Source organism: Rhamphochromis sp. 'chilingali' (assembly GCF_963969265.1).
Source record: "Rhamphochromis sp. 'chilingali' genome assembly, chromosome: 20".
In the NCBI taxonomy this organism is placed as follows: Eukaryota; Metazoa; Chordata; class Actinopteri; order Cichliformes; family Cichlidae; genus Rhamphochromis; species Rhamphochromis sp. 'chilingali'.
The window spans coordinates 28,886,773-28,904,375 of NC_137947.1; the positions used below are offsets into that span (position 1 = coordinate 28,886,773).

General features: G+C 40.2%; 1 protein-coding gene across 2 annotated transcripts in view; it reads right to left on the reverse strand.

Moving 5' to 3' along the window:
• Positions 1-17,603, reverse strand: part of gfra1a (gdnf family receptor alpha 1a) — a 102,086-nt gene that overhangs the window by 13,603 nt on the left and 70,880 nt on the right. For both annotated transcript variants that reach the window (XM_080868542.1, XM_080868543.1), the window contains 4 exons: positions 12,074-12,252; positions 10,993-11,165; positions 7,568-7,677; positions 6,746-6,880 (listed from right to left, as the gene is read on the reverse strand). In XM_080868542.1, the coding sequence (XP_080724668.1) occupies positions 6,746-6,880; positions 7,568-7,677; positions 10,993-11,165; positions 12,074-12,252 (597 nt within the window). The remainder of the gene's footprint in view (positions 1-6,745; positions 6,881-7,567; positions 7,678-10,992; positions 11,166-12,073; positions 12,253-17,603) is intronic.

The window sequence follows — 17,603 nt, forward strand, 5'->3', positions numbered from 1 at the left end:
CGTGCGGCTCTGCTCAAGCACGTGAATATTTAATTTTTCGCCGATGTGTGTGTATGCGATTGCGTAGCTGGTAGCTTTGTGTCGAGACAGCAGAAGGCTGATGGGGATATTGGAGGTGTTGATGGGCTCTTTTTTGTCTCTTCTGTCTGTCTCCTCACCTAAGGCCTAATTACAAAACACACTCGCAGCACAGTGAGCGTGCGTGAAAAACAGGTTACATGTCAAATTAAGGCACAGGACATCAGACCTGCATGTGTGCTCACTCCACTCCTTATTTTTAGATATACAATGTTTTGGAACCTGTGTTTTTTCCTGGCTCCTCTCTGACATTTCCACTCATTTGAAGTGTTTTTGGCAAGGTGACGTCTTTGACTAATTATTCAGCATGCTATTGTAGAAAGAAATAAAAACTTTGTTCAGAGATTAAAAAAAGGATTATTGATATTTCCTTAGTTTCTGTTGGAAGAGCTCACATACAAATATCTGTAAATATATCTACAGTTACAACAGTGGATGCGCATATTAAACATGACCACAGTTTTAAATATTGAGGTCAGTATGTGTATAAGCCAAATACTAAGGATTCGAGTTTTTTTTTTCCATTTTAAAATCACACTAAGAGCAGAATTTCATACTATAGTCATTTTAAACATTAGTGCAAAAGTAGCACTAAAACAGTTTCTTTCAGTCAGAAGATCAAGTGAGTGGCTGCACAAGGAAAAGAAACCAATGATGATTTTGATGTGTGCATCATGCAAAGTCACTCTCGTGAGTTGGCAATGAGGATAATAGTTCCCATTCTCAAAATTAGACAACAACCAAAACTGAAAAACAAAATACAAGCTAATCTTCTCTAAAACATTATAAATGCAAATACAGCTAGGTGTTATGCAAATTATTTTTGCAAAATACCACATTTTAAGCATCAGAGCTGTTTGCTTACCAGCATTTGCAAAATAGCAGTTAATCAATATTTGATCTTCTTATCTTGAATGAAAAACTAAACCTTTTTGTACTTATGTAAAATAGCATGTGTAGCTTTCATTGTGAGTGAAAATGTCATCAGCACACTAACCAACATGAGCATATTATTCACTAAGGTGACACTGGGCAAGTTCACACTCGTACCTCTGACGTTCACACACTACCACACAATTTCTATGGTTTCACTTCACTTCCTACAGATTAAACTTCAAGAAGAGAAAGTATTATGTTAAGGGCAAAGCATCAATCCTTGAGCATATTTGCATAATAAACCTAAAGACACTGAGCCTTTGGCTTTCCTCAACACATTTGATACAGAGCTAATGGAAGTCCTGCTACTATTTACTCAGGATACATAAAAATGACTCTGTGGCATACCAAACAAAATATATTCAGTACATTAGTTTTCAGATACTGTTGACTGTATGAGATTTATGTGGCCAGTTTGATGTCACCCGCTGGTTTTGGACTCCACATTCTAAAGTTTCAGCATCAGCCTTTAATATGCACCCATGCTGTTTTTCTGAAAAGAAAAATGGCAGCAGTGAGAACGTAGAGCGTTAAATTATCAGCTAAAGCTAGAAAGCAGGGTTGTTAAGCATGTCTGCCAATTAGTGCAAAGTAACAAACTAAACAGGTTAATCAAAAAGAAATTCACAGACTTTTTGAGTGGGCTACACCAGCGGTCTCCAACCTTTTTTGTGCCACGGACCGGTTTATGCCCGACAATATTTTCACGGACCGGCCTTTAAGGTGTCGCGGATGAATACAACAAAATAAAACTAGTACCGGTACCGAAAAAAGAAGATTTATTCATAACACACGTGAAAAGACCCAGGAAAACCAAGTTAATGATAAAAACGATAACAAAATAACGCTGAAAACCGATAAAAACTATACATTTCACACCTGAGCCTCAACTCTCACGGCCCGGTACCAAACGACTCACGGACCGGTACCGGTCCGAGGCCCGGGGGTTGGGGACCGCTGGGCTACACCACACAGAAAACCATATTATACCTGATATAACTTCATTAATAAAAAACGACTAAAACCACAAACACAAGACGTCCAGTTCAGTGACTCAAACAGGCAGAACTGATGACTAGTAAACAGCAAACAGCCACGTGCATAACTCCAGTATCCAAATGAATGAGTCAAATTAAACCGGAAGCCTTTTTATATACACTAAGTAGCAAATCTCTTTCAAATAAACCTTTCTAAAACACTAGGACAAACAATGATTTAACCTTCATCAATGCAAACGGCAATGTGCACTAGAACAAACATGATATCATCTTCCCACTGCAGCAGATATTGGTGTTAGTAGTATGAGTTTGCCTCATGCAGATGTCTACATTACCACTTTATCTCACTTTACATGTACATGGATTGTTGTAATACTAGAATTATGTTGGACGGCGTGACCTTTGCATATGCAGGAAACAGGGAGGAATTACACTAAAAAAGCTTTGAATATATTAAAGTTACAGTGTCTCCTTGAGAATATTAAAGCAGCGGATCCGAACCTGGGGGTGGGTCACACAATAACCGAGAAGCTGTATAAAAAAATTACAGGATAGGAATGCAGAAGGAGGTGTGTGCTATAATCAACCTCAATACTCTGAAAGCTCACACAACAAAACATACACATTTAAGGAAGTCAGAAGCTTAGAAAGATACAAACCAATGTAATGCTCAAAAAATCCTCTTTTCTGTCTTTTTGTCTAGTCTTTGTCCTTCCTCAAGTTACTTTCTAGCCATGACCCTGTAGCTGGTGTGTGTCAAGATCGTCAGAGTTGTCAGTTCCACTTACTGCTGAGCAAGCCTAATGAGAGCAGAAGGAGGGAGGGCATGAAAGGATGGAGATGGAGACAAAGAGTTGGGATGAGCAGACAGAAGTGGGATGAAGCATGAGCTGGAGAACAAGGGAAAAAGAAAGGGTTGTAATGGGAAAAATAAGGGAGCAGTGAAGAAAAAGGGAGAACTGAGACTAATAATGAAGAGTCAGAGGAGGCGTATTCCTTCTCACTTTGAACTATGTTCAACTTCCCCAGTGAATAAAAGCAAATAGTAGATATAGAGGGTGTGTTTTAACCCACGTTAACCCCCTTTGATCTTGGAAATCTCACAATGACACTTGAACACACAAAATCATGCCAGCACGCAGAAGCAAAGACTTACAATACGTTTCATGTCTCCCACGTGCACTAACTGGGTGCAGACTCACACACACGCACGCCGACTGCAGCGGCCCTTATTATCTAGAGCAGAGGAACCTTGTTAACCCTGACTGGTAAAAAGACAACGGAGTAGAGAAAACAAGAAGAGGGAGGGGAAAAAGATAATAGAAGAGGAGAAGACAAATGAGAGCGTGAAAGAGCGAAGAGTTGGTGAAAACGAGGCTGCCTCTTGTTGGTGTTTTCTCATCTGCTAACTGCCATTCTGACAGAGGAAAATCAAACCACCCACTCTGCTCATGTAGAGCCGAACAACCGGCACCAACTCATTCCCCTCATTGTGACTACAGCTCATTGTCTTCAATGCACACCACTTTCTACAGCACACACCCACGCATGAACACCCTGCCCAATTGACTGCTTGCCACACGGGTCTCGTGGTTGATTGCTTCATCAATCCAATACTGAATTTTTAATTAAGGTGACTGTACATCTTGACAGCTGCAAATAGATAGTGGTCAATCTGTGCTATGTTGCACAAAACTAATTCATCATTCAGACCAACTTTCACCCAGTGACAGGTTAAAGCTGCTTGTACCACAGCAACGTGAACAAGATTTCAAAGAAGCTGCAAGTAGTGTTAACTCATTCAAATTGCCACTCGAGGCTTTTTCAGGAAAAAACAAAAAACACTGTACATTACACTGTACATCAGGATCAAGCTGGTGAATACAGAGGGACCTTCAGCAGCTGATAAGACAGATATTCTCACTGGGAGTTGGCAGAGATTAGAAAAAGAACTGAAGGACAGTTAAATATTGAATTAATATCTACCCTGTGACCAGAAACACAGCTAATGGCAGCGTATGAGATGTGATTATAAAGTTACGCAATTCCGCCCAGGAAACATAACTTTCAAATCCTCCTGGTGCACTGCTGGACCACGTCAACAATGGCTGCTATTTGTAAATGCCACTGACATAGTCCTGAAAAATGTACTTGTATGGGAATTTTAATGAACCTCCACTTCTCTTTCAAAGGAACCCCACTTTTATACCGAGGCTCATTCACCAGTGATGATGAGAGCTGGGTTACCATCTACAACACAGTGGGAGTAAGTACCATGTTTAGCATTTATAGAGTTCAACATTCTTATCGTAAAGCTGACATGACAGCCGTCTGATGGACTGGCTACTTGTCAGGATGTACTCAGCCTCTTGCCCTGTTAGAGTTGGGATAGGTTCTTAACCTACTCTGAACTATATAAGCAATGCAGAGGCCGCATTACTGAAACAACAACCAAGTTTTATTTTGATATGTTTAATTTTTTTTTTCAATCACATAAATAACAATTTGCAATTTTAACTGATTTTTGCTTGCCGACATAATTTAAACCAAAATGCCAATTAAAAGTGTCTTAAAGTAAAATTCCAGAGCGCAAGAAAAGCTGGAATCTTTAATAGGAGATTTGTTTTTATCAACACTTAACCCATGTCATACCAGCTACCACACATCAGAAGCTACATTAAACATACTTTATAACTAAAGCAGGAGATGGCAGCGACACTGTCTCATCAAAATCTTTGCTGATTAAATGAAAACATTTTCCAATTTTAAGTTCACCTGATTGTTTTCACCTGTTTTCTGCTCCCTCCTGGTTCTTGTTGAGTTATTAGTCCACTGTGTGTCTGTTCCTGCATTCCTCTTTCCTGAGTCAGCTGTTATGCTTCCCCTTATGATGCTGCCCTGCCTTGCTCTCCCTCTCTCTTGAAATACGGTGACACCATGAGGATAAACATTTGTTTAAGACTCTGCATTTTGAAGCCTCTGCATGCCATGTCAGTTTTTTGGAATAGCATTTGAACGAGAGGGTTGCATGCCAAGTTCCCAAGTAAAGCTATTATTGTTAGTTGCATTATACCTATGACGGCACACTCAAGCACACATATCTGGCAATTAGTGCAAAATAGCAAACCAATGAAATATTACAATTTCACTCACAAAAACTGAAGCATAAAAGTGACAACAGCATCTAAAACGCTCTAAAAGGAACCACAGAATGGTCAAGTGGTTCGGGCTCAGGAAAGAGGAAGCCTAGCAGAGAGCTGCCACCTACACCTGCCTGGATCAAGACACCTGTAATCCAAAACCAACCACTTTCACAACTCAAGTGTCTAGAGGGATTTTAAAAACATCTACACACCATTAGGCCAAACCCATATTTTAGAACCAGCTGTAAATGTGCTTTTTAATATTGCTAAGATGGGTATTTAACCTCCTAAGACCCAAACTCTTCCACGACATGCATTTTTTAATTTCTCTTTGATATTTGGGCATATTGGGACCCGATGAAAGTAAAAACAAAGAATTACCAGGTTTTTCTTTTTAACCTGATTTTTGTTTCTAAGATAAATGAGAGCCACAATGAGGATATTCGTTTAAAATTTCGATAGATCAGTGGCAGTATGTCCTCATAAGTGGATATCAGGCCCTTGTAGAGCAAAAGTGAGTATTTTGGGCTAAATAACCCAAAATGTGATGTCCATATATGTGGACGCCAGGTCCTAGGAGGCTAAACATGGGAATGTGTGGAAATGTACTCACTTTTAGAGCCAACCTCAAGTGGCTGCTACAGAAACTGCAGTCTACAGTTCCACACTGCCTTCATTTTCCAGCTGCTCGGTGAGCACATATGCTCATCCAGCATGGGTGTCCTTGAGGGAGATTGTCTTCCAGCTGTGACCCTGTCTCCTGACCTCCGTAGAGGAATCAATTAGGAATCACATTACACTTAAACTGTGTTGGGGAGGAAAGAAGCAGCTGACTGCCACTGAGTGTAGTATCAAAACAGAAGGAGCAGAACCAGTTTAGATTACAAGGAAACTCAAAGTGAGGCTGGCTTACATGTGCACAGACCCATATTAATCTGGTTAGAAACAGGTGTGTTTACACTGAATGTATGTGGAAGAGAGAGAGAGAGAGCGCGAGAGAGTTTTCCCGTCTCCATGAGTTTGAAGACATTTTTAAGACTCCAAAAGTGGTTTTAGTGTCAAGGTTACAATTAGGCTATGGTTCCATTTATGCTAAGGGTTAGTGTTAGGCATTCATTTTCGATGCTTAGGGTTAGGGTCAGCAGCTAGGGAAATCATTTTGTCAATTAAATGTCCCCACTAAGATATGAAAACACGACTGTGTGTGCGTATGTGTGACTTCAAGTAGGTTTGTTAATTATAGTCATTGCGTAAGAGGGTTTAGATGGAAAAGCCTCTTTCTGTCAAAGATCTGGAGCAGGAGTTCTGCTACACATTGAGACACTCTGGTGCAATATGACTGGCTTTTTTTCTGTTATGCTGCTGGATAACAATGCAAGCATGGCAATGGGATATATTTGGTAAGAAGGAGATACTGGAAAGAAAGGAAGGGATAAAAGTGCACAACAAGAATATGACCAGCAGAGCAGAGTAGGTGAAAACAGACAGACACAGAACTCAGAAGAGCTGCTAAGACTAATCCACAGTCAAAAAAGAAAATTGAACAGATAACAGCTGGTCAAAGTAGAGCAGCACAAGAGGAAAACTTACGTAGGCAGGTGTTCTCTGTGAAGAACTCAGTGAATTTGTCACACTCATCCTTATTGTTGCCGCTGTTGCTGCAGTCGCAGTAGGGAGAGACACTGATTTTGGGTGAGCGCAGGTAGTTGGGAGTCATGACAGTACCTGGAGAAAGATGATAGAATGATTCACTGATTATTTTCAGTAACAAATGTGGTCCATAAACAAGGCTTTATTGTAAACTGTTCAACCCTGAATGAGCTGCTAACTACCAATTAAAAAAATAAAATAAAATAAAAATTTAAAGCCTTCAAAATATCAGGTATCATCATCGTGCTGTGTTGATGATAAATGTTTAGCAGTGATGATTTTTATTTTCTACAAGAGAAACGCAGTCTGGTGGAGTTTCTCCAGGAAGCAGAATGCAGAGAAGGTGGAGTGAAGAATAGGCTCTCTCTCTGCGAGGGAAAGTAAATAGCTTCAGTCAGTGATTTCTCACTCCCCCAATGGATTGTTCCCTTGTGCTGGCTGCAGTCCAGAACAGGCCATTTTGTTTTGCAGTAGGCAGAATGAATTGGCGCTGTGTGGACAGTGTGTGTATGCGTGGTCAGGTTTGGCGACTTGAGAGGACCAAATCTCGAGTGTTGCAGTAACTGTTGTCGGGAAGAAATCAAGAGTGGGATTGGTCCACGTTGTGAGTGAGATAGCTACAAAAAATTACAGCTTGGTTCTTCATGTCAAAGCTGTGTTGCATTTTTAACAATGTCTTAAGCAAATTCTCATATTTCAAGATCTTAGAAACTGCAGTTAATCCCGAGTCAAACCTGACCGGTCACAATCGAGCGAACTCACCAATCAGACCCGAGTAGGCAAGGAGGCAGTCTGCATAGTTCTCCTTCAGGCAGCCTGACAGCGAGCGGGGCTCCGGCTGGCAGTTGACAAAGAAGTCAGCGAGTCGTGACCTAAAACACACACAGATCAAAAACTATTTTGTGATTATAGCTCCAGCAGATAAGTTCAGACGGCCAATGCGACTGTAAATGAGCAGCAAAAGGCCCGGTTGAAATTAGTGTCCACTGGAAGTCATTTGTCTCAATTCAATTAGCCTTCTTAATGGCTGACTTCAGTGCAGTAAGATGACCCTTTATGCTGCGGCTGGTTTGTATCCTGGAATGAATGAAGCTACGGACTATTCTCCGCCCAGTCTGTTCTGTTTCATTTACCTCCTTCAAAAATGTTTGTTTACACTTTTGCACCAGGTGCAGTGGTTTGTGAAATTGAAATGGTGTTTGTAGTCCCAAGGAATTCACAATTTGAAGTGAAATTACGTGTGATATAGTGGCTCTTTGACACAAAGCTAACACCTTCAGACTCAAACATCTTTAACCATCTTGGTGTGTTGGTGCAGTTTCGGCTATAAATCCTCTCACTACTGTTAAAACGTCAAACTAAGCTGAGACATTTCCCAACACGGTCAGAACAGGTCAGAAAATCAAAAGTTACTTGCACAAAACAGCAGATGTTACTGGATAGATTTTCACATTTTTTGTACATTTTTTTAAAGTAAGTATGACACATTTTTTCCAAATGCTTTTTTTTTTTGGTAAAATACTGTTAAATGGTTTTAAATGTCAGTAAAAAGCTTCGCATAGCTTGTGTTCCTGCACTGTTGCTGAGTAAAAGCAACAACAATAGCCAAAACTGCACATAAAATTCAAAGGTGGTATGCTGAATGTGCAATAATTGGTCTCCACCAACTACTCTTGCTTAATTTGTGTGCGTGTTTGTTAGGACTTGTTTAATACCTGTAGTGACTTCGAAGGAATTTAAAAACTGGACACCAAAGATCGTCTTTAGTTCAATATTTGATCAAATGTGAAATATATTCAGTGGTGTTCTGTTTGATTTACTAGGAACAAAAAAGTCATTGAAGAATATTACAATGCCCAAGTAAAGTTGATCTTTGTGATATAAGTGAGTTTGACCAAGTTCATGCCAAACATGAGATGTTAGGTTTTCAAGGACTTGATGGACAGCCTGGGTTGTATTCATCAAATTCAAAATGAGCATGTTTAGTATTTCTCATTTTCAGCATTTAAGATGCTCTTTATACTAGTTTCACGCATCCAGATACAGTTCAAATGATTTGCAAAGCAGTGTATCCTTTTTCCTCCCTCTCTCTCTTTTGTTCCTGTTAGTTTTTTTGGGCAGCACGGTGGCACGGTGGTTAGCACTGTTGCCGCACAGCAAGAAGGTCCTGAGTTCAATTCCACCATCAGACCGGGGTCTTTCTGTGTGGAGTTTGCATGTTCTCCCCGTGTTTGCGTGGGTTCTCTCCGGGTACTCCGGCTTCCTCCCACCGTCCAAAGACATGCAGCTTGTGGGGATAGGTTAATTGATTAATCCAAATTGTCACTAGGTGTGAATGTGCGAGTGAATGTGAGTGTGAATGGTTGTTTGTCCCTGTGTGTTGGCCCTGCGACAGACTGGCGACCTGTCCAGGGTGTACCCCGCCTTTCGCCCTATGACAGCTGGGATAGGCTCCAGCGCCCCCCGCGACCCTGAAAAGGATAAGCGGAAGCGAATGGATGGATGGATGGATGGATGGATGGATAGTTTTTTTGGACATGGGGTTGTATCTGCACTTGCAGTGTGATCCGTCTTATCACACCAATCTGGTGCAGAGCTGAGCAGTGCCTGGCGAGAGCTGTCAACAGCAGCCAGCATACTACACCTGACATATGGTGAGGGAACTTGTGGAAATGCATGGCTTTAATCTGTCTGTGCTAACTGACAAATGGACCGGGAGGAAGCCGTGCTGCAGTGAGACCTGTTGTTCAAGCCCTGAGCATATGTGTGATGGATTGAGTGTATGGAGGGTTGAAGCTGCCAAAATCAAAAATGAAGAAAAAAAGATAAATGACTGAATATGTAAATATGTTACAACAACATAAAAATAAATGCAGCCATTCATTGTGTTTCGTTTTTGATTTACGTTTATCAATATTAATAAAATGACAAGTCAAAGAATTTGAAAAAAAAAGTATTTATATATGCATCCTTTTCCTCTGCATCCACCATACTAATGTCCTAAAACCCTCCAAATTCAGTATCTTTCTATATTTCTGTAATCACTTTAAAAAATTACCTTATACAAAAATAAATGCAGAAAATTTACATTGAATTCTTAGTATAATAAACTAAATTCTGGCATCTTCGGTCCTTCATAGGAGAGTTCCATTGGGAGAAAGATGGACGGAAGAAGAGAAACTTGCAGTATAAATTTACTACTGCTGCCTGCTGTTAAGCAGAGACAGAGGGTGAGGCGAGAGGGAGGGAGACCTGAGGCCACAGTCCAAATGGAGCTAATTTATGATGCCTAATGCCTCCATTTAATCCCAGAGACCCACAAGACTGCTGGCTCAAGCCTCCGGAGACTGCATAACCACATATACACACACACTAGTGAGGGCAGTGTCAGATGTCCATCACTGAATTACTCTTTTCTGACTCTTAATGCAGGAACCCTACAGTGTACGTGGGTGTGAGTCTGAGACTTGAGGCATAAAGGCAGACAATTTATTACTGCTGGTGCTACACTGACTACTACACAATGTAAAGAGGTGTCTATGGGGCATGTTAATGCACAAATGTGTTTCACAAAGTGGGGACTTGCCTCAGATTTGCAGACAGAAAGCTTGTCTGCACACTGTAAAGAATTCGATTTTAGGCTCTGTGAGTTAAGATTAGAGTAAAGCCGAGGTCAAAGCATATTTGCCGCAAGCCACTTTCGGTGAAATTTCCCTCTAAGTGAGGACATACAGTTTTTTTATTTAGTTATACTGTTGGAGGTTTTGTTCCATTTCTCTATATAAGGAACGACAGTATGTCAGTGCACTGTGTACAGGCAGCTGCCTTGTTCATCAAAGAGCCAAAACACAAAATGATACTGATCTTTTTTCCAAGCTTGCACATATATAGTGCGTCCTCACCAAACAGAAGGGTAACCCTTAAAAGAGCCATGGTTAGCCTATGGTTTTGACTGATAGGCACAGGATGCTACCACATGATGAAAACTAGTTACACAGTTGATCACAAATCGCTTTTCCTGCATATCCTACATCGTCGATTTGCATCTAATGCCAGCTTAAAAAACACAGTTAATATCCAGAGCACACAGCATTTATCTCAGAAATAAACCATGGCATCACATGGCATCCAAGTTACAGTATATCTGGTACTTATTGACCATATTGACATAAAAAGGGGTTCCTCACTTGCAGATGTAGTTGGTCTTGCAGGATGCCTGCAGCTCCAGACAGTTGGGTTTCTGTTTCTCTTCGTACGAGCAGACAGGAACGATGGTTTGACGTCTCCTTTCAGAGCATGCGGTTTGGTCGCTGAGCGGGCATGAGCAGAATAGCATGCCGTAACTGTGCTTGGGAGGAACCTGTGTGGCAAAAGAAACCACGACATTAAGGATAGAAATTAATTCCTTTATTAAGACCCGCATTATTACTCATATTTTAGCATTATTCTGGGCTACATGTTGTACCGTCTGTGCCTTTAGACACATTTTCTGGATTTCTTTCTTGATGTGGTCTGAAGTAGCTGTTTTCTATTCGTTTTGATGGATTGTTGTTGTTTTTTTTAACTGCTCCTAACTTTATTCAGTATTTATTGGTACAAACTCACCTTGCTGCAGCTCATTTGCAGCAAGATGGTTTAACATCGCTTCAATAAAGCATCAATCAAATCTGACGTTCAAGTTGAAAGAAAATGTAGATGTAACAAATGACAATCGGACCACAATAGGAGAATGTAATGATACTTTAATCTCCAACACAAAGAAAAGCCTAACGCTCAAGGCTCTTTACGCAAAGACATCTCTATTATGATAAAATAAAGAAAAATTATACATCACACAAAGATTAACAATGTCACACTTTCTCTGTAACATTTCTATTTATTCATCTTGTTGCTTTGCAGAAGCAGTGCCAAGTAAAGTTATTCAAAAAGGGGCATCACAGAAGCTGGGTTGTAATTACAATGCTTCACATCATTTTTCACAATATGGAACAGACAGCAAAAACATCTTTTGTGTTTTATGACTGAATCAATGTCAAAGCTTGGCGCTGGAATAGCATACCCTGAACAAAAAGACCCACATGATTATTTATTGTGAGTTTGACAACCCCTCAAACTTATGCACTTCAAAATCGTTCTTTCTTTTGAAGCAGGTCCTTTGTGCTGGACATTCAGCTTTTATCAGATATCAGTCATTTGGAAAACCTCCAGTGTGTGTGTTCTTTTTCTTTCTGTTTGTTTTTTGATAAGCTCGTATCAGAAGTGCCTTGCCTTGTCAAAGAACTGCCGCAGGGCCTTGTGGCACTTCCTCTTGTTGCAGACTTCAGCTGTGGAGACGCGGCTGGTACAGGGGCTGATGTAGGCCGAGCGGTACTTCTTACACGTGTCGTTCAGGTTGCAGGCCTTAGCAGCATTGAGACAGTTGTTCTCTCTGGCCACTGCAGGTTCACCTAGTGACATAAAGGGGAGAGGAGACATTGGGGAGAGGAGAGGATGAAAACAAGAAAGAAGGGTTATAATCACAGAGGTCATCAAGCATGTGATGCTAATGCAAAGCAACCCAGAGATCACTAGAAAAAGCAGAAAGCGCTATCACTGCATAACTTATTGTCACATTCTTCATAAAAGTGACTGTGTGGGAGTGAGAAGGAGGACCCAGGTGCAGACACGGAAGGAGACGGAACTGAGTGTAAACAAAAGGCGAAACGTTTGTTAGGCTGAAAAAACATGAATACGAAAGCAAAGCAAGGCGAACAAGCGGCGAGAACTAAAACTAAAACCTAAACTAGGAGAACTAAACTGAGATAACTATGACATTAGACATGAACAAGATTCTGACCTGAGAAACTATAATGAGGAAGAAACAAGAACATGAAACATAAACATGACCTGAGCAGAATCATGAAACACAGGCACTGACACGGCGTGGTGGGAGGAAACACGGACGACCTGACGAAGACCGAATGAAAACACAGACTAAATACACACAGGAGGTGATCAGGGGAAGTGGAAACACATGGGGAAACAGCTGACTGGAATAAACATAATGACACTGTGGGGGAAGTAAAACTAAACACATGAAACATGGAAACACCAGACTTTTCAAAACTAAAACAGGAAACAATGAGAAACGTAGACATGACAACACCAGCTAGACACTTGAGACGTAAAACACGTGGCGAGACAAACGCACAGGGATAAGTGAAAGTACAACACTGAGGACAAGACAGACCACATAGAGACAGGAAAGACTCATAACTAAGGAGACACAGAAGAACCTAAACTAGACTTAAAACTCAAGAACTTAACATCCTTTCAACTGAACATAAGAAATCACAAATACAAAAATAAACTCAATATGCTGTGTCACAGACCCAGCCCCTGACACTTATTGTATAATGAACAAATCATACGAATCCTCTGCATCAAAAACAATCACAACAATGCAATACATCGTCAAATTAAAAGTGAAATGTATTAGCTTATGTAACACAACTGGTTTTCTTTAAGGCCATGTGAGGTGGCTTGTTTTCGGTCAACGAGGTTGTATCCTATCTCAGCTCCACATAAAAACACTTTAATTGTGGACCAAGACAATTAGCCAACTGTTCCAAAATAACTGCATTTTCATCTGGTGTAAGAGCTTACTCAGGCAAACACACATACACAAGCCTGGCCTTTTTAATTTGCTCCAACAACATTTTATGCCATTCAAAGTATATTAATGAGTGAGAATTTCTTCCTTTGGGCAATTGGTGATCTAGCCTAGGTGCCAAATCTATGCTATGTGTATCTATGTGTGGACAAATTAACAGCGACCACAGGCAGGCTAAAGGAGCTTAAACAAAGCTCGGTGCATAAAAGGGCATCAGCTGAGCCAACAGCACGGAGATCAGCTGGAGTGTTGCATAGCTTCCCTCTCTGGGCTGTTGAACTAATAAAGTTCAATTTGTTTGTGGAAAAACTGCATTAGGACATCATATCTTATTTAACTATTAACAATCAATACGTGTATTACACTAGAAATGCAGCATCTAATAAGCTCTATGGAGCACACAGATTACACCTACAGATCATTACAAAACCGAAGCATATCAGCTGCAAAGGTCTCTCAACAAGAGAAGTAACAAAAGACTCAGAGACAATGTAAGAAGCAGAGGGCCGGCAGTCTAATAATGTTTTCTCAAACGAAGCAGATAACCTCAGCAACACATTTTCAACCTACATCGGTGTTTGTGTGCCTTAGTGTTTGCATTTCTGTCTTTGGAAGTGTATGTGTGCATATGCTTATGCTAATTGTACAGAAGACCCCATTTGGAGTCTCACTTTCTGTTTAGCCTGTAACAAACAGTTGCCTTCATCTCCGTGGCCCTGCAGGCTAACAGGCATGCTTTTGTGTATGCATACAGTCGAGGTTCAGTACTTGTCACAGTCTCCAGTGCAGTGCATCGCCTGCCTGTCAGCCTGCACTAATTGCCAGGGTTGTCCTCAATCCACCATTAATTAACATTTTTATACACCCCCTTAAAATATTTTCTTAGGTTAAAAAAAAGGAACAAAAACAGCATTTTTTTTCCTTTATGACAGCGTCAATTAAAATGGGTGCAGCCCAGTGTGATAAACATACCGATGCTGCAGTGGGGGGGGAGTATGGTAAGATCCGTTATCAAGTCGACAAACCCATTGGCTGATGAGTGCCGTGTTGTCCTGAGCAAACTGTGTTAATGAGATTCAACACATCAAGGCGAGGGTGGAGGAAAAAAGAGGGAAGAAGATAAAAGGGACCCAGAGACATGTGGGGATATGAGCTGATAGTCCAGCGAGGTATTAATTGGCGACATGGTGCTGTTTGCTTTACTACAGAGGAGGAGATCCTTGAGGTGAATGCTTCCCAAAACCTCCAGCCGACTCAGAGGAAAACCAGTGCTGACTGACTCATTGCCAGTTTTTACTATTTCTTTGCTTTCATGCCTTCACCTTACCTTTCACCTTTTTCTTCCAACATGGAAAAACAACAAGCTTTTCCATTTACAAGACTTTCCCCCCTCTCTGTTTGACCTGCCTCATTTGGTCCACACCTCCCTCTGTTAGTTTTCAGGCTCATTTGGTGGTATTAATTACAATGTATGCAATTTGTTTTGGTTTGAATGTTTTTGACAATTTTATATTGGAATCAAGTTTAAATTGCTTCATTGATTATTAATTTAGTTTTAATGCTGTGTGTATAAATGTCTAAACTATGAATAGTGTTATTGTACATCATCCTAAACAGGCGCATTCTCTTCTTTGTCTGCTATTAACATGATACTGTAACAACTCATAATAAAATTCTATCCATCCATCCATTCTTATCTGCTTATCCAAACCAGGGTCCCAGGGGTGCTGGAGTCTATCCCAGCTAACATAAGGCAAGAGGTGGGGTACACCCTGGACAGGTTGCCAGTCTGTCACAGGGCTAACACAAAGAGACAGACAACCTTTCACACTCACATTCGCACCTATGGGTAATTTAGAATCACCAGTTAACCTAACTGCATGAAGGAAGCTGGAGTACCCAGAGAGAACCCACAAGGACACTGGGAGAACATGCAAACTCTAAACAGAAAGGCCCAGGAATTTATTTATTTTTTTTATCTTGCTTTTATTACAGAGTGTTTTATGATCTTATTCTTTCTGTTTTATTTGCATAAACAAAGAGCCATGTTTAAGACAAATTTCTATTCAGTTACTGGCTACTGTTTTAACCCTGTCTCAAAGATGACTTCTGTTATAATGATAAGTCTGACCTAAGCCCCTAAAGATATTAGGACTTAACCGCAGGAACAGGGGACAAGACACAGTCACTTTCAGGTATTTCTTTTACACTCTGAATGGTTCTGTGACATCTATAGGGAAGATTAGAGACAGCATGTCTAGTTGAGGGTGGATATTCATTCACTGTACCCCATTTCATTTATAGTTATTTTAAATATAGCATGAGAACAAAGACCTGAAAAATGAATCACTTCCAGTACTGTAAAATTTGCTTTTCTAACATTTAAATGGCATTTTTATGTCACATGTTTATTTTACATGATTGTTTGTGCTTTTAACTCCCCCGTATCACCCCCACGTCTACACAATCAAACATGTGAACTTTTTTTTTCCTTTCACTTGCTCAGATCAACTGCCTGACTCCAAAGTGTCCAATCTGTAGTTGCCCCATGCACTGCTTTAAGAGGTTTGTTTTTTCCCTTGTTTATGTTCAACTCTATTAGTACAAACTGATGTAACTAAAAAAAAAAAAAAAGCTTCACAAAGCTTCATTTTAGAAAGTCCAAGACTTTTGCAGTTTGGGAGGCTTGATCTAAACTAGAATTAAGTATAAAAAGAGCCTCTTGTTCTCTAATTAGATTCACAAGTTATTTTTTTTAAAGTGTTCTCATCAAAATAGAGTTTTTAATGTTAGGGACGCAATATTTCCTGAAGGAGAAAAAAAAAAAGCTTGTGTTGTAGGATTAGTACAAATCAAGACTTTTCAAGACCCTTTGAGGTTGAAGCCAGCTAGTATTTTCAACTATTATGCCTGCCTTAATAAAGGCTTTTAATGTACTTTGGATCCTTACTCTGGCTCAGAGCCTGAATCGTTTTTTAATTTTTCCTAGCATTTAGCTTCAAAAGTACTAGAATTATTCATGGACTAATATTCATGGACGATATATATACATGTATAGAGGTACAGCTGACTGAACCCTTTCCCTCTGAATTCCTTTTTCTTTTCATCAGATATATTACTTTTGCTTTGATATCTCTCATCTGAGCCTGCATCCGCCATAACAGCACATGATTGACAGTCCCATGGACTCTTCTCCCTGACTAGATGAACACGCTACTTATTCCTCTGCCATCAGTTGTCTGATTTTCGGACCGTAAAAATATGGCACCTGTTCAGACAGCATCAAATTTCTGCCAAACTATTCCCTCAGATGAGTTTGTGAATACATCTGAGCCAAGAAATAGGTCATGCACTTGGAAAATTGGGCTTTGTTTTACATCTGTTAAACCGTGTTTAATTGTTTGTTGACAGGCACTTTCAAGTTGCAGCACAGTATGTCATCATCTAAACACTTCTTAGTGAAATCCGAACACACCTGATGTGCTCTGGAATTATGAGACTTAAATGTATCTGCTCCATAAGGAAAGTGACAATTCTGACTAGTTCTACGGTACTCTAGATGTTTGGACTTTCAACAATTAGTCAGTGTTTGACTGGTTTCAAATGCATTTTGAAACATGACAACCTAACGTACACAAGATTTTCCTGGCTCAAAGTGGGTCTTTGAGGGGTGAATGAGCAAATAAGGCAGTCTGCATGTAGTAAAGGCAAAGTATCTGTGTTAGCTTACTTAACTGAAATCTGTGTAAACTAAAACAATTTAGTTAATCCAGGCAACACTAATATATTCAAAAGAGAACAGCTTTATTCATGTGCAATAATTTAGATGTATTGTCATGGTTCTGTTCTGGGTTTTTTCCACGCTTTCTTGTGCACATGGAAAACTAGAGGCAACAGCAAGATGCCCACACAGAACAGAACTAGCATCAATAATATCATGTTTAACGCTGATTAAGTTATTAAATACAGAAGGTGGGTTGCAAAGTGGCCTGCAGATGGCTTGTAACTATGGAGTAGCATAAACACCATGTCCTGTATGAGAATTGCCAGTTGTATGTATAGTGGGGCTGTTCAGTTAGTCAAATTTACCTTCACTTACAGTTCTGGCTGTAAAAAATCTGCATACAACCAGAGCAACAAGCAGCA